Source organism: Gadus morhua, chromosome 2 (genome assembly GCF_902167405.1).
Source record: "Gadus morhua chromosome 2, gadMor3.0, whole genome shotgun sequence".
Classification (NCBI taxonomy): domain Eukaryota; kingdom Metazoa; phylum Chordata; class Actinopteri; order Gadiformes; family Gadidae; genus Gadus; species Gadus morhua.
In genome coordinates, this window is record NC_044049.1 from 2832006 (window position 1) to 2853419 (window position 21414).

At 47.2% G+C, this 21414-nt stretch overlaps 1 protein-coding gene across 2 annotated transcripts in view; it reads left to right on the forward strand.

Annotated features, from left to right (window-relative positions):
• asic2 (acid-sensing (proton-gated) ion channel 2) overlaps window positions 1-21414 on the forward strand; it is a 276803-nt gene that overhangs the window by 179721 nt on the left and 75668 nt on the right. The window contains exon 1 of one of the 2 annotated variants that reach the window (XM_030348548.1): window positions 6925-8864. The exons of the other annotated variant lie outside the window; for it this stretch is intronic. Coding sequence (XP_030204408.1) covers window positions 8169-8864 — 696 coding nt within the window. The 5' untranslated portion in view covers window positions 6925-8168. Of the gene's footprint in view, window positions 1-6924; window positions 8865-21414 lie in introns of those variants that run through there. 2 annotated transcript variants of the gene reach the window in all.

Consider the following 21414-nt stretch of genomic DNA (forward strand, 5'->3'; position numbering starts at 1 on the left):
ATGGATTCCGAAAAAATCAACGATTTCCCAGAGGAAACAGCTGGGCCGAGGGACCCCCCCCCCCCCATTGAGTCGCCCCGCCGGCCCTAGCCTATTTACCTGTCATATGTGAGGCCTATTTACCTCACATATGACATCATAATCATGTGATCTTGTTGCGTTTCAACTTAAGAAGCTCGTTTTCCCTTTTTTTACAGTTCTCAGGCAAGCTCCATGCCCGTATTGTATGGGGAACCATTTTGAATTTTTTGAGCGAAGAAATGATCACGGCAGACAACAAATAATAATTTTTAAATGTTGAATTTAATCCACGAGTACCTTGTATTCCTCCTCAGTGACACAACCTCTGTGATCTCCAAGCGATATAAATGTTAAATTGTTGTTGGTTAAAGGTATGTATAAACAACACTAAATTGATGTTGTCCAAATTACATGTATAATTATGCCACGAAAACGTGACACACAAAAATAAATCCTCTTTCTTGATTCACAGTCTCATAACAGGACTTGGAATCTAGCACTCAACAGGGAATCAAGGACAACTCTAAGGATTTTCACTTCCCTTTGAGATACGTAAGAGTAAATGGCCCTTCTTTGTGTAGTCTCTCCAATGCAGCTGCCATTCTCTCTGTCTGAATGTGAAACTTGTTTGCTTTCAGTTTGATACTTCAGAATGTGCCCGCCGGTGTACATGGCCTTGCGCTCTTGCAAATGTTTCAAAGATCCACAATATAGAAAATAGTATGAAATAGACCAGATGCATGTGTTGTGCTTGTGTATTCATAAGCACACCAAAAAAACCTTTTTCTATACCTCCATCCTACCTCATACCTTTTAAATTGCATTCCCTGGTTAAGAAAATCTTTCAAAAGGACGTCTTTTGAGGTCCTTGTGGGATTTGATGTAAATGTCCCGATAGACCTTCTTCCTTCACCCAACTAAACCTGATCTTATTTTAAATGGTAAAGGGACTGCATTCATAGAGCGCTTTTCTAAACAGTGGCCGGTTAGAGACCTTTGCAATACTGCGTAACATTCACACATTATTGCACACATTCACACATCAACGGCAATGTCAGCCATTGAAGACGACAGCCAGCTCGTCAGTTAGGGTGAGGTGTCTTGCTCAGGGACACCTCAAGACCCTGCCATGAGGAGCCAGGGATCGAACAAGCAACCTATCGGTTACAAGCCAACCCGCTCCACCTCCTGTGCCACATGCCGCCCATTATAGCATCCGACAGTTCGTCATAATAAACCAGCCAAGTGCAACCCGGAATAATGGAATTCCAGTTTCTAAAAGACGATTCAACTGTTAGCCTTTCATTCCCCTTCGTTCCACAGGTCTCTGAGAACTTGTGGGGACAACTGAAGCGTACACAAACACCCACACAACACAATGTTTGGCACACATTGGGTAGTAAACCGGATCACGATAGCGTGCATTGTTTCTGCGCCGTGCTTGTGAACTTGTGAGCGGGTTGGTGGACTGGAGCCCTGTCTAATCCAGACAGCGCCTCTGACTAATGGACCCAGCTCATGCAAATTGCTTTCTGGATTGATCGTGCTAATGGTGTCATTAAGCAGCGCCGTAGCGTCCACCACTGCTGTATCTCGGTCCCCTTCCTGAAGGTGGATAGCGGCGTTGGTAAATCTTTCTTTGTGGGCCGTAGACGACAGAAAAGTTGGCTTATTTAACTTTGATTCAAACAACACTGGCTGTTTTTTTCTTCTGAGATTGAAAGTTGACAGCTCACATTTGACCTTTTGTATTGCACAGAAGCCGGTATTAGTTATATAGATATATATATTTATAAATGTATATATGGATATATATCATTAGGTACAAAAATCCCCTTATGTTAAAGGGTATATACTGGCTTGGTTAGCTTTAAGTGTATGTATTTTGTACCTCAATGGTCTTGAGGTTACAGCTGGTGCCCGGATATCATGTTATATCTGGTCCCTGAAGTCACCACTGAGCTAAGACAGCTCCTGGCTCAGCTATAGAACCATGACAGTAGAAAAATAATTAAAACTATAGGGATTTTACCACCACCAAGTTCGAACAAAGCATCGGGTAACTTCTCCTGGTTTCAGACGAGCCGAAATGTTTGTTTCTCCTTCACTGTCGACCCAGTGAGCAGAAGCAGGCCATAACGTGAATGCACACCCTGTCGTTCTGGTGTTGTTCATTTTCTCACCTTAAACAAAGGTTGCAAGTATTTAGAACTAGGCTGTCAAAACACCTTGAAGCATAAGAAGCATACAGTGTCTGTGAGCAAACCAAGGGTCAGAGACTCGTTTTTGACTGCGGTTCAGTCCGATTTGGGCTGAAAACATTTTAACGACAGCCAGCCTGGAGGCCCATTTATAATTCACTAAAAACAGAATCAATTTCTAGTGGAATGGTCGATAGAAAAATTGGGTTGCATCAGAGGAACAGCACGTTATTTAAGTTCCAAATGTAGTGTGACTGGGGTGTGGAGGTGAATTTGTACCGCTCCCAATCTCCCATTGTCTTCCGCCCTGGTAGAAGCTGTGGATATCGGTCCCCAAATATCTGACCGTCAGTGGAACTAAACAAGGACCCCAATATGGGTCCCAAGGTGGCGAGTCAGGGGGTGTGTTCACAGGAGAGGGAGCCACAGGCCCACTGAGATGATACCACACTGACGGTTGGAGGACGGTTCGATTGGGGCCGTCTCTATGAGCCTCCCGTACCGCTGAATAAACAGGACACTGAAGGAGACCGTTGTTTCTTTATCTGCCAAAGCTCTTACAAAGAAGTCCGCCTTTTTGGATTCCACCACCAGGGGAACCAGCATGTTTACACTACTATCTGGAACAGAACCCTGGAGCCCAGTGAAACCATTTGCAGTTCTTTACAGAACACGCTTGTCCAATACCTTTACCTTCACCTGCTTTATATTTCCCTGAGCGAAAGCAACGCTGCGAGGGAAGAACAAACAGCTCTATCCCCCCTCAGAAATATCGTACATTTTCTTATATTATCCCATACCAGGCCCCGGTTGCCAGTCTCCGTGTCAGCCGACAGGTCTCTGTTTCTTGGGCTGACAGGTTTGCACCCTGGACGGTTTGGTTGATGAGGCCTCATATGGCCGTCCATGTAGCCGTCCATTCCCTAGAAGCCCCAGCACAGCCCCCAGGCCCTGCCTGTGAAGGTTGGACGCTCTGACTGACACGTGATGGACGGCCTGGTCCTATAGCCCCTGCTTTGGGTCACAGTGGATCTAATGAGCCACCCGTACTAACCTCTTGTTCCTGACCACACACCAGGAAGGGTTTCTCTGGGAATGACACACTCTTGGACAGGCCATGCAAGTCGGGATCAGTGGGGGATATCATAGGAGACACTGTTTAACAAAGGTGTACACGAGAGGATACACCAGTACTTGGGGAGGATTTAAATGGTGGATTTAAAATTGGTATCGTTGAATACAGATAAGGCTTCCTGGATTTATTTGCAATCATACATTGTCCATTTTATTAAATGAATTGAAAACTACAAGTACAAACTACAAGGGACTTGTTGCGACATGGAACGCATTAGCTCAGTATTTAAGCCTCCGTTCAGGGTGTTGAAAGCGCGGTGGCTGGAGCGGTTGTAATCTGTACCGTCTGCACCCACATAAAGCTTCCTATTCATCCATAGCGACCGCAGCCAACCACGCAGAGCCCCTCTGATGTCCGTTTATACACCATATTTTACACCATTTATCCATGTTTTTTATTATAATATTTTAACTCCTTCACAAAAGACAGAAGGGAAATGCAGAGGTGGCATATGGGCACATTAACATATATATATAGATGTGTGTGTTTGTGTGGATTTATGTCTGTATATATATTAGATGTGTTATAATATTTTATTTAAAATATGTTTAAAAGGCTTCTAAAGTTTCTAAAAGCCAAACTAGAGCTGAGTCAACTCTAAAGCAGGAATGAAATCAGCACATATGCCAACAACATCAGTCTACCTAGTTCTTAACGTCTGACAAGTCTGACACCTTTTTTTGGATTCCGTAAGCTTGATTTGCTGTCTGTCTGAAACGGTACGGAGAAAAAAACGAGCCGTTCAGTCAGAATCTAACTTTTCTCTTTAGTTTGAAGGCGTTTTTCATATCGGGTATGATTGATTTGCACCGTGACTGAGGTCGAATCCCCCCTGCTCCACTCCCCTGCCCTACCGTTACCCTAACCCTTACCCTAGCCCTAACCCTTACACTATCCCTTACCCTCCCCCTCACCCTCACCCTAACCCCTGAATCAGCTATGGCTGTGCAGTTCAGAGGATGGGAATGGTACGTGCTGCGCACCAATTAAGCAGCAGTCCACTTCGTGTTTTGCTCTGGTAGTTCCCCCCCCTGATGCTCTCCGTAGCCGAGTGCACATGAACCGTACGGAAGAACACGTCTTCAAGTGGACCCTGGCTCGGTTCTCTGGTCCGCGTTCCGCTACGGTACACAGTGTTCCCATCATTGCGTGGTGTGGAAGCTCTGCACATGCGATGTGCGCGTGTGCGTTTGATGAAGACAAGTCGACCCATTGTGAGCAGCCATCCCATAACCCAACTCCATGCAAGTCTCCTGGTGAGGCTCGGTTGGTTTGTGCTTCGGCAGTTAGGAGAGGCATTCAGCCGTTTAGTCTGCAGACCGCTGGCTTAGGTTTTGTTTCACAGTTATAGGAAGGGTCCATTGTGCCAACGAGGCAAAAGAGAGGAGGTAATGTAATTGAATATGATATTCAGGGGGCACGCAACATCTCTAATTAATCATGGACTCACCCCGCTGATTGCAATTGGGATGTGTGCAGCCTTTGAGCTGTTGTTACACTGACCGCTCTGCTGGTCTGAAGCCCTCACCATGGCTCTGAGCTAATTATTCAGTCTGTGGATTCTTCTGTACAAGGATGCCTCTGATGCCGGCTATAGGCTTGGTGTGTCCACCTCTCGAATAGGTATTAGGGTGTGTGTGTGTTTTGGTTTTGTGTGTCTTTGTGTGTGTGTGTGTCTGTGTGTTTTGTATTATGTTGTGTGTGTGTGTTTTGTATTATGTTGTGTGTGTGTGTGTGTGTGTGTGTGTGTGTGTGTGTGTGTGTGTGTGTGTGTGTGTGTGTGTGTGTGTGTGTGTGTGTGTTTTGTATTATGTTGTGTGTGTGTGTTTGTGTGTGTTTGTATGTTCTTGACATTTTTATGTTCCTGATATGTTGTGTTAGGTGTTAGCGGACACGAAGGTAGTTTAGCTTTTAACAGCCAGGATTCTGTTGGACCTGACGCGTACACACACACGCACACACACACACAAACACTGACACACAAACACACACCCACAAAGACACGCGCACGCTTGTTTGGTTTAATGTGTGTTTACGTTAATGCAGCGTGACAGAGTGAACAGTGTCTTAAGGCTCACGAGTCGGCTCGGGTTTGCATTGCGGGATGAAACTAGCCCACGGTGTTTCTCTGACGTATCTGAAGAGGGATTCAGAGCGGGCTGCCATGGAGCCAGGCATGTTTTAACTTCCTTACAACGAGACAGAAGAGCCGGTCCGTGAAACAACAGAGGGCGGCCGAGCCAGGCGAATGTCAGGAGGCTCCGTCTCTCTGTCTTTGTACTCGTTACAGAAACACTTTCATCCTAATGCAAGGCAGCACTTTGTGGAAGCGGCCTTCGGAGACGATGTTTTATCCCTTTCAATTTGAGCATTTTAGCATTTTAGCATTTTGCGTCCAAAATGAGGAAAGGAATGGAAAGATTTGAATCAACGAATCAGAAGACAAATATGTTCATTCCCTCTCGTAGATGAAAGTAAAACTTCCTTCCTAAGATCTGTATAGGGAGGAAGAATGGTGAGTTTTACCCTCCCCAATTTAAATGCAAATGAGCGGATTTAAAAATGTGATGCACACTGTTATCGAGATAAGCCTTTTGAGTGAACATGGGCTGTTTAACTACGTACTAGACTGAGTGGGATCAGACGTGATCTGATCCGATTTTTGGGCTCTCCCTCTTGCAATCGTTGGCATGTATATTTTCTTACTGATTCTCCTATGTGCACGTTTGCATTCAGGCTGTCAAGATGTGATTCCTGTTATTTTGACTTTAAATCAAATACATAACTTGGCAGTTTAGTTTGTCTCATATGGTAGAACGCTGTGAAAAGTCATAATGCGACAATCAGTATTGTGATTGTTAGTGAAGATCACCACAACCTTCTCTCACACCATTATCTAAATGGCTTTACCGTTGAGGACAATACATTAACAATGCAAAAGGCATATTCAAAGACTCTAATTTGTATTCAATACCACCCCCTACCTGCACACACGCACACTCACACACACTAACACACCAACACACACACACTCTTGCTCCGGTGAAGTTGGGGAAGCCTAGCAGTAGCAGCGGATGCACAGCGGGGGGCGGGGGTTCGGCGGTCAGCTCTGTGTGCGCACGTGAGAGAGGGTGAACCAGGCTCACCCTCCTCGGTGGCTGGCTGGCTGTACACACAGATCCTCGCCGGGAGGACAAGCTGTCTGACGACCAGGGCACAGAGAGCGAGAGACGGGCAGAGTTAATCCCAAGCTGCCTACGCAGAGGGGAGGAGATAGATCACCGCGGGGAGAGAGGAGAGAGCAACTTATTCAGAGCCGGGAACGCACGGGAACGTAGCCCCTGAGCCGGGAGAGGAAGGCAGAGCGAGGGAGAGAACACGTTGAGCCCGCGGCACAGAGAGGGAGAGAGAGAGAGAGAGAGAGAGAGGGAGAGAGAGCGGCGGAGCGTGCGCTAAGTGGAGAGCAGAAGGTGGAGAGGGACGGGGGGACGGGGGGGGGAGTCCTGGCGGAGGGTGGAGTCAGCGGCATTTTGATTGACATCCTGCAAAGTGGCGACGGGGGGGGGGGAGCATCGTCGGAAGTTGATGTCGGAGAGGAGGATGTTTATTTTTAGAAAGGACCGAAGCGATGGATAAAGAAGCACCATGAGGTAGTGAGGACGTGCGTCGCAGCAGCGAGGAGAGACAACTGTAACACACACAAGAGGCAGAAGGAGAGACCGGTTTGAGGAGAGCAGGAGGACAGCAGGCGACGGACGAGAGACTGCCCCTCCTGCGGGGTCCGGTGAGACGCGACCACTGGGAGTGTGTACTTTCCCCGGCGCACACGGGCGCACTCCTCTCCGTTGGCAGAGCGGCGCGCTCTCTGCGCATGTGACCGTGGACGCGGGCCAAGTGAGCCGCTGATCGGGAGAGCGTGAGGGGGGTGGGGAGGATTGTGTCTGGCTGCTCTCGCGGGAGACCTCCGCCAGTCGCTGCTCAGCGAAGAGGGAGAGAGGAAGGAGGAGGAGAAGGTAGGAGAGGGACTCGCAGAGCGATTTGAAGCGGCGGAAAGTGAGCACAGCAACAGCGTGAGACCACGGCGATCAAGCTAAATGTCCCCGGACTTAGTGACTGTGGAGCTGATTGTTTGGAACGGCTGCCGTGTCGCAGGGCTTGGAACGATGATCAGAGCCTGAGAGAGAGACTGAAGAGCCAAGAGAGACAGCCTGACTCAGGAGGGGGGACTCCAGGGAGACGGGGGAGACGAGCTCTGTTCTTGACTCACTGCTCTTTAATGTGTGTGGGTTTTTCTTCTTAACACACATTTTACTTTATTTCCATGTCTCTAGTGTCTGTGACGTTTTCCGCTGCTGTGTGTTCTGGCTCCTTGTCTCACTTTCCCCGATCCTGTCCCCCTCCCTCTCGCTCTCGCTCTCCTCCTTGGGCTTCAGCCCGGTCCGTCTAATCCACTCTGGTCCGCTGTCTCCGCGGAGGACTGTAGAGTCACTCACAGCCAGGGAACAACCTTGCTCGGAGCACATTCGCAAGGGGGCTGACTACCCTGCCGACTGGGGAGGTTTTTGAGTTATCTGAGGACGAGTGTGAAGAACGGATAGTAAGGAGAGAGAGAGACCGACTAATGAGCAGGCAAGGGTGAAATCAGTGCCAAAAAAAGAAACCAACGGCAGAATCAGAGTCTTTGTTTCCCGCCCACCGGCGAGTCTGTGCCAGTTCTCAAGACGCCTGCGATTTGAGGGGAACCACGAGGCAGACGACGGGCATCCAGTAGTCGATTACAGCGTTGGGGATTCTGGTTACCCTGGAGCCACATGTGGAGCCCAGCCCCTGAGGCCTGGCATGGAAACGAGGCCCTGTCGGCAGCTATAGGAGTGCTGTGGGCAGCCATGGCCATGGACGGCCTCTGCCTCAAGCGGGGTTCCCCTGCCGCAGTGATAAGGAAGGACCGCCGGCCACGTCCGGCCAAGCCCAGCCTGGCCCAGATAACCTCCAGCCTGCTGTCCAGGACACGCCTGCACGGCCTCCGGCACGTGTGCGTCCCGGGGGGGTCGATGGGCCGCCGAGCCTTCTGGATGCTGGCCATGTGCACCTCCATGGGCCTGCTGCTGTCCTGGTCCTCCAACCGCCTGCTGCACTGGCTGTCCTTCCCCACCCACACCCGCATGCACACGGAGTGGGCCAAGGAGCTGGCCTTCCCCACGGTCACCATCTGCAACAACAACCCCATCCGGCTCTACAAGCTCACCAAGAGCGACCTGTACTTTGCGGGCCACTGGCTGGGTCTGCTGCTGGCCAACCGGACAGTGAGGCCCATGATCCTGGACCTGCTCCAGGAGGACCGACAGTCGTGGTTTAAGAAGCTCTCGGACTTCAGGCTGTTTCTACCGCCCAGGAACTTTGAAGGCACCAACTTGGAGTTTATGGATCGCCTGAGCCACCAGCTGGACGAGATGCTGCTCTCCTGCAAGTACCGAGGGGAGTCCTGCGGCGCACACAACTTCACCTCCGTAAGTCCACGCGTGTGTGTTTAGTAGGCTCCCCTCTGGGTCAGCCGTGTTGATTCGACCGGGCCTCAGCGGTCATCTCCTGCTTATCTGCACCGCATCGATCTCCAATGTGTGGCGGAGAGGTGGTGGGCTACGGACATGTTGTGATTGTATAACATGGTTTGTTTAAAGGTGCTACACACCTCAGGGTGTTTTGCTGTGTGTTAGAAAGGGGCTCTGAGAATAGTGCGTGTTTTTGTTGTACTTGCCGCTGTTGCTAAACTGGCAGACTGTTAAAGAAGAATAGGCTGGAATGATGACGAGGGTCATGGTCGGTTGCATGACTCTGAAGAGGATATGCGTAATCATATTGTGGTAACATGCTATGTAGTGTGCTTTTCGTGGCCTCGATGTAGGCAGTGCTGAAGATAAACCACAGATAAATCTCTGATCTTGCTTTTCTGCTTCTACCCATGTTTTCTTTGGATCCTGATGAGACTCAAGTCCCCCAGATGCCTCTGGTTTGTGTCTCAGCCCTCCCCTTGGTGTTTCTGGACCACATGTTTTCTCTGCTGCTGTGAGGCAAAGCATGAGACTGTCTTTGAAACTAAATTTTTTAAGGGATTTGGGGTCTTTCATTTTTAGTCACTTTGTTGTCTTAACGTTGGCGTCAGAGTGGCGGGATGCATAACACGATGCCGTGGCAGGCTTTGGTAATGAGGGTGTGAAACGAGGCCAGTGTTTGAGAACCGTATTTGTCAGGGCTTGCTGAAAAACAGATTTTGTTTTTTTTAAGCAATGCCTTTGTGCATATTTTATCCATGAGTCCATGGGTTTAAGTGTTACGCCATAAGCGTAAGCCTCGTGGATCTCCTAAATGGCTTCGAGGAGAGGGAAATTATCTACAATCTTCAACAATTTGATCGTCACAGTGAGTTTGGAAGAACATTGAAACTCAAGCTCCGTTTATGAAACCACTTAGCAAAAGGACTTCAAACTCATCACAGATCATTGCAACAGTTCTGATTTGGCATGAGCGTTGTTTACTGACAATGTCAACAGGTGCAGCTTCAGTCTTATGAACTAATTATCTTATTGTCAGCTTGACTTTTCAAAATACAATAAAGCCAATATTGTGCTATAATAGCTTGTTGTACAACAAAATTGATTTGAGACTACTAAATTAATTAACTCAATTAATTCTGAAGACGTGTGTGTGTCTTTCCCTCTCACTCTTACTCTCTCTCTCTCTCTCTCTCTCTCTCTCTCTCTCTCTCTCTCTCTCTCTCTCTCTCTCTCTCTCTCTCTCTGGGAGAAGGAAGGTTGGCCCTCCATCATGTAAATTAAGAGCTTGATCACAAGCATGCCAGCTTCCGTTATTTACATTTTTTGGACAAGGTTTTGGTTAACACACACAGAGGCAGATTAGTTTGAATCCGAGGGATTTCATTTGGCTCAGAATAAACAGGGGATCGTGAATTGCTTGGCTTTATGTCTCGTGGGTCTGGACTTTTTTGCATCAAATGCGTTTTCATCCGACTTCAAGTTCTCTACTATCTAATGCTGAGTAAATTCCGAATTGACACTGTGTCCTGCTCAACGCAGCCATACATTCTCCCAAAATTATACAATATGTTGTGATCAGAGCTTTTCACAACTGTGGAACTGTGTGTACTTTAAAGGGTGAAAAAAACGATAACTTCTGTGGAAAATACACCAATTATTTCCAAGAAGAAGAGTGATTGCGGTGTTGAAAAGTGTGGAAGTGGTCTGAATAATCGATTAAATTGACAAGAATCTGATGCAATTCTACTCAAGAACCCCTTGAAATAACAATTCCAATCGTTGTTGTGGGGCCTGCTGCTTGTGTTACTGAACAATCCTCTGTGCTGGGTTATATTGGGCAGAATCACACTGATAATCCAGTAAATAGTTTCCCTTGCCAAACTCTATGATTCTGCTTAGTCCAAATCCTTGGGGGGAGTGGGCGAAGGAGAGATAATATAATTCAGCAACATATTGGTTCACAGGGATCATAGGAGCTGAAGAGAGACTCATAAACACACCTACAAACACAATGGTTAGGCAGAGACGCTCTCTAAAATAACATTCATCTTTATTTATGGAGCAATTTTCCAAATCCTCATTACAGAGTTCTTAACAAAGACAACAAGTCAGCAGCCAAAATCAAAAGTCTCTACTCACAACTGTGTGTATGTGCAAGTGTCTACAACACTGGCGTGCATGTCAATTAATTTGTGGAATTAATTGACACGTAAACTGGGAACATGTAAACCAGGGGGAGGGAGGGAGGGGGGGGGGGGAGAGGAGGAGAGAGAGAGAGAGAGAGAGAGAGAGAGAGAGAGAGAGAGAGAGAGAGAGAGAGAGAGAGAGAGAGAGAGAGAGAGAGAGAGGTTCAAAGTGAGATGGTGAGGAGAAGTCCATGTATTTTATGGTCTGGCGGGGCATACTGATGTGGGGAATATATGTGATCATTCCCCTTTGCCGCATCAGGCTCCTCTGTTTTGAATCCATCACAGCCAACCGGAACCAGTCAATATGTCTATTAGACTTCCACTGTGGTTTATGGCAGCTCCTCTTGGCGTCAGCCTCTGCCTCCATAGCACCAGCAGATAAACATCCTCAGCCTCCCCGAAGCTCCTCTTGAACCGACGTCTGCGCAGAACCAGACCCCAGTGACCACAATCATAAAACAATTAGCTGTAACAGTTCTCCCTCCAAGCAAAATAATGGGTTTGGTGCTTGATAACTTATAGCTACAGAGCAGCTAGGACCGCTGCGACTGTTCAACGCAACACAGCCACCACCGGCCAGCACCGGCTCCAGTTGTGACCTCAAAACGCGTCATTGATGATCAATTTAAAACAGAGGCACCGATCAGATAAGCGGTTAATTGGCGCCTCCTTGCAGCGGAAAGGCTGGAGTTAAGGTTATCTTCTGTGTCTTACGAATCACAAACATCAACCCGATCCATGACGATCACACCTAGGGAGATCCGCTACCAAACCAGCGGTAAGCGTCTTACCCTGTCTTCATACACCTTGAGATCGGTTGAGTCGGCTGGACTTTCTCCGCACTGAAAGGAAATCTGCTCCGCTGTGAGCCGTTTAGCAGTGCAGGAGGGAACCTATTGTTAACAAGGTCTCTTTGTGTTGATCACAATCGCGTGAATGCAACGGGAAGAAATAATAGCTCACAGTTTGTGCGAGTACGACGGATTAAGGAGCAAATCATTTTCATCCTCTGTTGACGCGTGGTCTTAAACCTAATTTAATAATCCTGTTTAATCATCTGATTAATCTCTTTGATTCTCTATTTGAATATGCATTTGGGCTAGATATGTGATTAATAGTGATAAGGCTTCAGGAGTTGTTTCCCCAGGATCAATAGGTCAGCAGACGTATTTGGAAAAACAACACTTACATGTTGTGTTGTTTCTCTCGTATCCCTTGACAACTTCCTCTAATAAAAAGCCTGTTCTCTTCACACCTGGAAGTGTTGGTACGATCTGTTGCTCTTCTGATGTTCCTCTTATGGTCGATGGGTCATCTCAACGATCCGAGAAGCCACTCCAATGACCTCGAGACGCTTGTGGGGGGATGTCGGGGCCAATGCCCTGAAGGATTTGGCCGCTGTGCCAAGACCTCAGGTTAAATGTTGACACTGTCTACGCTGAGATGTAAATAAGCCTTGATTTTTTACGCGGTGTTAGTACACGTTGTCCAAAATGGCGTTTGTGTTAGCCATTGACATTCATTATATTTAAACAAGGGTGTAAGCAGCAGCCGTAGATTATCTTTGTTTAGTCCGGAACAATTAAGCCCTAAGGAGCTGCCTTGGCTTGGTGGTTATCTCCTATAGTTTAGGCAGTGGGATGATTCAGAGTACAGAGCCACAGTCGTCCCGGGGGTGAGTGTAGGACAGGTTTTTTGTAATGGATCAGAGTGAGCATTCACTCCTTAATCAAAATAAAGTGCTCAGATTCACGTGTGAATGTACCTGGACCAAGGCTGGCAACTGAATAAAAATACAAAAATAATCCTACTTTGCCAGTCCATTGCAACCGGTTGGCGATGCAATAAAATAAAGCGACGGGAGCGGCTATACTCTTTTTTTCTGCCCGCCAACTACCTAATTTCAGAACGCGCATGCACTGCTTGAGGGCTGAGTTGAACAAAAATCAAGGCTGAATTTACTTGTTGACGCAGACAATGTCGACCGTTAACCTGAGGTCGTAGCAAACCGCCCGAATCCTTTACACATACCTCTAATAAAGCACGGGCTCTCAGCCGCTCATTTCCCATTTGATCTTTCCACACCGACGTCTAATGCAGGCCCTGAACTATTGATTCGCTCTGACATGAAAAAACACCCCCGAGTCGAGGAAACGCCAGAGAATGTTCTCCCCTGTGTCTGAAGAAATCTCATTAACATAGCATGTCCTCTGCTTGACATGGAGGGAGGGAGGGAGGGAGGGAGGGAGGGGGAGGGAGGGAGGGAGAGAGAGGGAGAGAGAGGGAGAGAGAGGGAGAGAGAGAGAGAGAGAGAGAGAGAGAGAGAGAGAGAGAGAGAGAGAGAGAGAGAGAGATATGACATGGGAGCACTTTGCGAGCCCCAGCGGGCATGTTGTTTTCCCGGGCATCAAGTGGAAACCACGAGCAGTAACGCATCCTCTCGGGGGGTGATGACATCACCTGTCATTGAAATGCTATCAGAGAGTCGGGGTCTGTCACTCCCTCGCTGTCTGACAACAAGGCCATAGGCCTGCATTGTACTCACCCACCCAATCTCTGCCCAGAGTGTGAATGCAAATGACACGATTATACACGGTAGGAATACGGTCATGTTGATAATGCATAATCTACAGGACTTTTTAAAAGGTTAATGTTGGGAACTGACAGCTAATGCGTTACACTGTGTTCCCTCCACACAAATTTGCAAATGCACAACCCTCCACTGCAGATGAAGGCTTGCGTGCATTGTGGTGAAAAGCTGAACCCCCGATCCTGATCATTTGTTTCATAAAGCTATTTATGTTGCCACAGTGTACATTTAGGGCGAAAAATTTGACAGTTTAAGAAGGAATAGTTGCCTCTCCTTTTCGTCTTCATCATCTGCTGATTTTGCTCCCAGACGTACACACACAAACAGCACACACACATACAAACAACATCCCACTTCCTTGTTAGTTGTGCTGGGCTAAGGGTCAAAATCTGTATGCACGCTTGTTTGTATTCTCCCCCATCTGCTCTATCCTCAAGCCTTGAATAAAATCGATGCCTGTGCATTGTCCGTCCGTTTCGAGTGAATACAACTCGACAGGAAACACCCATACATATTAACGCGCACCTCTTTACATTCCACACCAGTTGTGCTCGTAACTCTGTGTTCCTGGGGCACGGGAAGAGTCGGCCAGGCTGATCGTTCTCTGGAGGAAGAAGTTGTGGTTCCAGAGTTTGGAGTTCTCAAGGTCAGGTGACCTTAACAGAGCGAGGGTCAGGGGTTGTGTTCAGTCCTTCGCATGGTTGGCAGAGTTCCCCAAGCTCCAGAGTAAACCAACCAACGCTGCCTCTTCCTCATCGTTATAGCTCTCTCTACCGTGAACCTGTTTCTGTGATGCGCCTTAATGGCATCAGTGATGTCGATCTCCTGACTTGAGCGTATATACCTGGAGTGATATTGCTGTAGGCAGCTGGTAATCCGCAGCATTACCAAATCACAGCTCCCCATCGTTCTGAATCATGCACATTCTGCAGCTCAAAATATATGCCTCGAATTGAAGCGGAGTGACCGAATTGTTGTACTTTCTGGTGCTATCTTCGCCAAACAGATTGAAGTTATTTTACGCGCCAGTGGATTCCTTAACTCAAACTCACAGAGAAGTTTCAAGGTTAGCGAGAAAGTAAATATACTCTCTAACAACTACAAACTAAATCCACTAAGCAAACACACTTTAGCAAGTGTGTGTGTCTGAGACAAGCTCTCATGGTCCTCTGTTTGATTACAGCTTTCCGTATGCCCTTGAGCAAGCCACTTAGGGGGTGCCTCCAAACGCTTTTCGTCTAAATCACCTCACAGACAACAACATAGATGCAGACCGCGTGTCGATGCGTCCTGTTCATCCACAGCGAGGTAAGAAGAACGGCACCGGAGAGATCTTTTTGGTTTGCTTGTTAGTCCATGAAGGATACCTGAAGGTATCAACGGAGATTGGAAGTACCCTTTTTCTCTTTGAATCGATCCCAGTGGAGTCTCGGTGTGTGGAGCGCGCGGCTCTCAGTGGCTCCTCTCAGGCAGCCCGTCTGCCAAGCAGCCTGCTGGTTTCAGTGTCACATCACACGAAATGGGACCTTCTCGGAGCCAAATGAATTGTGACAGAGGCTAATGAAAACAGATTTCAAACACTGAGTGCATGTTGGATCTCACCGCCGTCTCACAATACAATGGTGAGCAAACTGCTAATGGCTCACTACAAGGTTTATCTCTCTGTCTCTCCCTTGGTCTCTGTCCATCTGTCTGTCTGTCTGTCTGTCTGTCTCTCCCTGTCTGTCTGTCTCTCTCTCAGGGTTTTCTTTCTCGGTCTCACTCTCTGTCTCTCTCTCTCTCTTAGGGGTTTCTCTCTCTCTCTCTCTCTCTCTCTCTCTCTCTCTCTCTCTCTCTCTCTCAATAACCCACTAATCCCTTTTAAACGTCATCATCCATCCCTGTTGTCCCTGGGACCCCAGAACACCTCTCTCTGGTAGAACAGGAACTGTCAGGAGCACTTACAGCTATTGCGCCAGCCACTCCTGACCCTGGATCTGCGTTCATATTTCATTAGTGTGGTTCGTGCGGCAGGGTTCATTGGCGGAAGCACGGCTCTGACGGTCAGCCATTCATCATCCCTGTGACTAACCATAGATGGGATGATGCATGCTGGGAAGTGACGTGGGGAGTGTGGTGGGGGGGGGGGGGGATGCTCTTGAACTTTCTATGACATGTCTCTGCACGCGTTAAACAACACGTTGAGAGGGTGTTGACATTTGGAAGTGCTCACCGTGGAGAGGCTGAGATATCTTATTCTGATGCGCCGTCTCTTTCCTCTTCAGCGACTTCAAAAAGCCTCAGTTCCCAGCGTGGTATCGGCAGCAACACTAAAGTTACAGTGCGACTGGGACTTTCTTCACGCTGGTTTCCGAACCTGACTCCCTGGTTGAATAGAGCCCAATGCCTGGCAAACGCTTCCAAATCAGTGTTATTATGTACTCAAACCTGTGTGTTAAACATGTAGGTTTATGTTGCAGTGCTTAGAATAAAGAAAGTGTTGTTGATTTTGGAAAGTTAGCAATCATGCATTATGTGGGCACAAAGATTCAAATGCTGGACTCAACGCAGTAGTCTTAAAAGTTGTTTTGTCCGAGGGGTTTTCTGTCACTATTCTTTTCACCTGAAATGATTCTGGGAAAACTCGGCCTCATCCAGCTTTAGGGCTTTTCGGTTGAGGGCTTAATCAGTGACTTGTTCACGGACCCTTTGTCATTGATTAAACATTTATTGTAGCTGCCATCGCACATTTTTCAATTGTAATGCCTCACATTATACTAAATATTTAACTTTGGTTGGCACTATTGCTCTGGGGGCTGTTCGTTGTCAGTGGTGAAGAAGTGATGACTCATTACATAATACAATCAGACTCTTGTTCCTAACTATTTCCAAGTGAAAATCTTCCTATTTTTCATCAGGACTACTAGAATTGTCATCATTGGGGGATAAGTAAACATTTGGAAACCTCGCCAACGCTAGAGGAAAGCTTCAAGGGTTAAGTTCAACAGTATGTCTAGTCGAAATATGCTGCACTTGATCTGACTGGAAACAGACCTGATGGGAATCCTCTAGTCTAGACCATATTAGTTTAATAGTGTTTTTGTTATTCTTTTAGCAATAGATGATTCTGTGGTTGATTCAAGGGTGAAAAGAATAAACGGATAACCGCTGCATTATTTTATCAATGAACAAAACCTATTTGAAGGTCTCAGATGTTTCATTCAATAGCTTGGAAAGGTGACGTTCTTGTAATAAAATAAATAAAACAAAGTGACTCAAATCCTAATAATCCCAATATGGGCAAAGTTTGAACTCTCTGCATCTATTTCCTTTAAATTGTGTGAGGCAAGGCAAGAAATCCTTGTAGGGTGCATTGGAGGTGATGCAAATTGCAAAGTGTTGTGAGAGAGGCAGAGAGTGGGATCCCTTACTAAAGAAGGCAAATCGGAACTGGCGCCTGGCCTTCAACTCCACCACTCTTTGGTCGAAGAAGAAACATCTCAGCAGCCGAGAGCCGAGATCGAGTAAACAGTAACCAAAAGCTTGAAAAGAGTTAGAATCCACGGATATTAAGGCGAGAGTCCTGTCTGCGATGGCGGGATGTTTTTCATTATTCAAGACGTTGGAACGCACGTGTATTTGTGGGCCTACCTCAGCTCCGGATATCTCCATGAATAATGGAAGTTGCTTCTCAGCGATTCATTCTGACTTCTTTTTCTTCTCTCTCTGTACTCGCGAGTAAAGCATGATCTACGGTTATCCCGTCCCGCTCCACAAAGTAGTACTGCATATATAAATATTCAAATCTAAAACACGATATATATTCTCGGTCCATGAATCCCGCATTGCGCTGTGAGCGTTCAGCCTTGCATGTCAGGGCTGGACAACGCTGACCTCAAACGCCGTAGTATATTACACCTTTTATCTTCTTTGTTTAAATAATCTAAGCATCAGCTGTTTCTTTTTTCCTTTTTTATTAATACCTTCTCTCGAACTCCTTCTCTATAATTCATGCAATGAGCTTTAGGGGTCAGGGATTGTACGAATACAAAAGCTTATTATGGCTTGTTCCTAACCAATCAAGTAAAATACAATTACTTTGATTCATAGTGGCCCGTAATGCAGTGCTGGTACGTGAGCAGGAAGTGGACCATATCTCTCCTTGAGCTACAGGGGAATTGGATCCAAACACCTCTGCATGCTAATATACACGTATGATAATGTAAATTCGTTTGGCACCTTTTAGGATGACAAAGTGCCATGGAACCCAACATATTTTTGTTTTGTTTTAAGCATGTCTTCTGTGATCTTGAACATTGTAGTCGACAATGTTTTGCTACGGTCACTAAAATAATAGAATAGAAGCCTGCTTTAGAAAAGTCCAAATTAGGACTCTCAGGATCAGGTCTGCTCCAAAACTCCAGGTCTTTTCATGATTTGCTTCAAAGTGCCTCATTGGCACTTTGATGCCTGGACGAACTCGATGTGGACGCTGAGGGAGGGTATGCTAATGCTAACGCCGCGGTGTGTGGAGCCCCATCTGGGGAGCGCTTTAAAAGAAAACAAGTATTATAAAACGGTGCGTTGTGAAGCGCATTTCAACATGGCTCATTATAACGCTCATACTCAATGACGCGTACTAGTTTAAAAAAGTATCACAAAGTTGCTGTGAGTGCTGGGATACACAACGGAATACTCTCAGAAGTCTCACATCTTTCATTTAGTAGCGCTGCTGAAACACTTACCCTCTGAAGGCGTCTGGCAATAACATGGGGCGTCACAGTCCGGTTGCATCATACACCCCAGACTTAATGTAGTCATACTGCTAAAGGCTAGCGGTTGCCTGTGGGGGCAGAGCACAGAAAGAAGGAAACATGAAGTCGTTCTTCTGTCCTAGCCACACATCTCGGGGGGGATGCGAATGGGGGAGGGGGGGGGGGGGGGGAGTTGGGACTCAAAGCAATTCAAACGATATTTATTACACCATTGTTGGGTTGTTTGACTTTTTTCCCTGGGATGGATTAAATGGATCGCACAGCTTTTGTTTGTGTGTTTGTTCCTACAAACGAGCAAAGAGGGAAGCACATATTAAAGGATTCTGGGTGAATCATTACCGGGTAGGGGAGGGGGGTGGGCAGGCTGGAAGATGCCAGAAAATAGCTACACAAACAAACTCATTGGCCCTCCGACACTCTCCGGCATAATGATCCTTATGTCTCCGGAGCGAAGTGGTACAGGTGGCATCGAGCACAACACTCCCCCCACCACCACCGCCGCCTTGCCTTCTCTCTCCACCACCACCACCACCACCATGGCTGTCACACATTATGTCACAGGGGAGCAAGGCGTCCTAGTAACAACCCCTCCCACACGCTGCCCCCTGCTGTGCCAGCGTGGGTTTTGCCTGAGTGTGAAATGGGTCGAAGAGACGGAGCCACCAACAGAGCAGACAGCAGAGACAGGAGAAGGTGTGAATTGGATCGCCGCAGATGTTAGTGTTTTTCCTCCATTATTCTCACTTTATTCTCACCCTGGGTGCAACAGCATGTGGATTTTAATATGGCAGTATTCTTTTTTTTTTGCTGAACGGATGGATCTGTCCGTGGCTGGAAGGATACATATATAGATATGAGAGAATATAAGGCACAAATTAGATAACAAAATGCCTAGCAGACTGAAAAGTTAGTTTCACGAGGAGCTACACACATTGCCCCCACCTACCAACCCTAATCATTTTCAGGCTTGCTTTATACATATATAGATACAGACATAGCCGTGCGCAGTCCGAAAATATATGTGGGGGTTACTTCGCCCAAGGTCTGTGGCTGAGCTGCATCTCCAAAATAAAGTCGATCCGGGGCCAGAGAGGAGGTGTTCTTGGCATTCAGGCTGGCATGCCTCATGTTTCTCAGCTCCCCGTCCTGCCAAGCAGCTACACTGGTTCCGTATGTCGTCCTGCGTTGCCAAGCCCCGGCACACTCGACATACGCTTATATATGAAACCAAAGGATAACAGCACTCAACATACGGTTATGTATGAAACCAAAGAATACCTCAACGTCAACGTTTCTGCCAAAGTAGTCCCTGCCGATTGGGTCATCTGTTTGGATCAGTGCGATGATGACCCATAGTGCCTCCGACTAGGGGGCCACAGCCATAGCTAGCCCACCACGGGAGGCGTGAGGGACGATGCCGCAGTTTCGCAGATTCACAGTATGCCATTTAAAAGCTGTGTGACTCAGTTGGTGCCTGTTGCACGACGAATTGTCATTTTCACTGCGCTGCTCTTTTAAAGGACGTCGATAATAGTGATAATGCAGATTTTATGTTTCATTGCTTGCCAGTTTTTCTTTTTCATAACAGCTGGTTAACAGACAGGTTTCAGGTCCACAGTTTGACACGTAAAACCCTGCCGTGCTTATCATGACCGCTTAGCTGGAGCCAGACACATTGCTCCCCGGGAAAGCCTATAGATGTGTGCTTGTCGATACTATATTATGTCTGTGCGACATACTGCAATGTAATTATCCCTAGTCGTTGGAGGAAAGGCCTTCTCCTGCTGTGTTCCAGCAGTATTCCCCCGGGTGTCCCACCTGTTTACCTGTGATTTGCAGCCAGGAATAGTGGACTAATAGGACTAGGACTGGGTGGTGCTGTGAAGGACGGCGCTGGCCCCAGGGGGGGGCCCGACTTGCCCGAGGACAGAAGGAGGACCTTCTGGAGCCAGCAGGTGCTCTGCTGTCGTCGGGCAGACTAATGGGAAATGCAAAATGGAGCTCCGCACGTTTTAAGTGGCGGTACTGGAGACGACAGGGGAAATATTGTGATGAGCCCCTCTGGGTTTGTGGAGTCCAGTGGGAGCGGGTTGTGTTGACTCAAGTATTGAAACAAAAGTTGAAGCATATGGGACACAATGCAGAACCTGTTGCTGAATCCCACTGAGTTCCTGGAGCTTTCCCAGTGAGTTCCTGTAGCTGTTCCAGTGAGATGCCGTAGCTGTTCCATTGAGTTCTCATAACTGTCATAACATCTAATAAATCAGAAAGATGCAATATTATCCAATGGTCAACAGAGATGCTGCCACAAGGGCCATCCCCCCAAGGTTCTTCGATCAGTTAGTGTCTACAAAAATAGAAAATTGTGTATTCCATTTCAAGCTTTCACACTGAAGAAAGAAGAACAGCTTTCTCCTTGCGTTTTCTTTCTTTCTGTCGCCCCACCTTCAAATCAGGCTGTTGTCAGAGTCTGTCTGTGACTATCTGCGGTGGTTCTAAATGTTTCTGTTGGGAGCGCTCCATTCTGAATGAGGCAGCCAAACCTCCTGAAACCACTATTGTGGTTTCAATAGTTTGGTCAGATTTTTTCCCTGGCTACAGCCATTGTCTCCCTGCCCTGTCCCCATTATAACTACATATATTTCAGCATGTCGTATTACTGCTGTTAGGGAATTATTCTTGTCTGTAATGCCCCTGAAAGGAACACGGGCAGAATTGCCAAGGGTCAAGTTGAAGCCATTTTTTGTCGATGCGAATGAGGGAATGTGAATTTAAAATATGGGCAGAGGGCAGGATTCAGTGGATGTGAAGCAAGACGTTTAATGGACAATATGCCTCTGTGAATCCTAACTCGTAGTCGGGAGAACTGGGATCAATGAGCATCACTCCTTGCCTGGGCACCGAACAAATCAGCAAGCTCATGCTTTATTCTGAAAATGTGTTTAGCCCAACTCCCATTCAGACAGATCTCA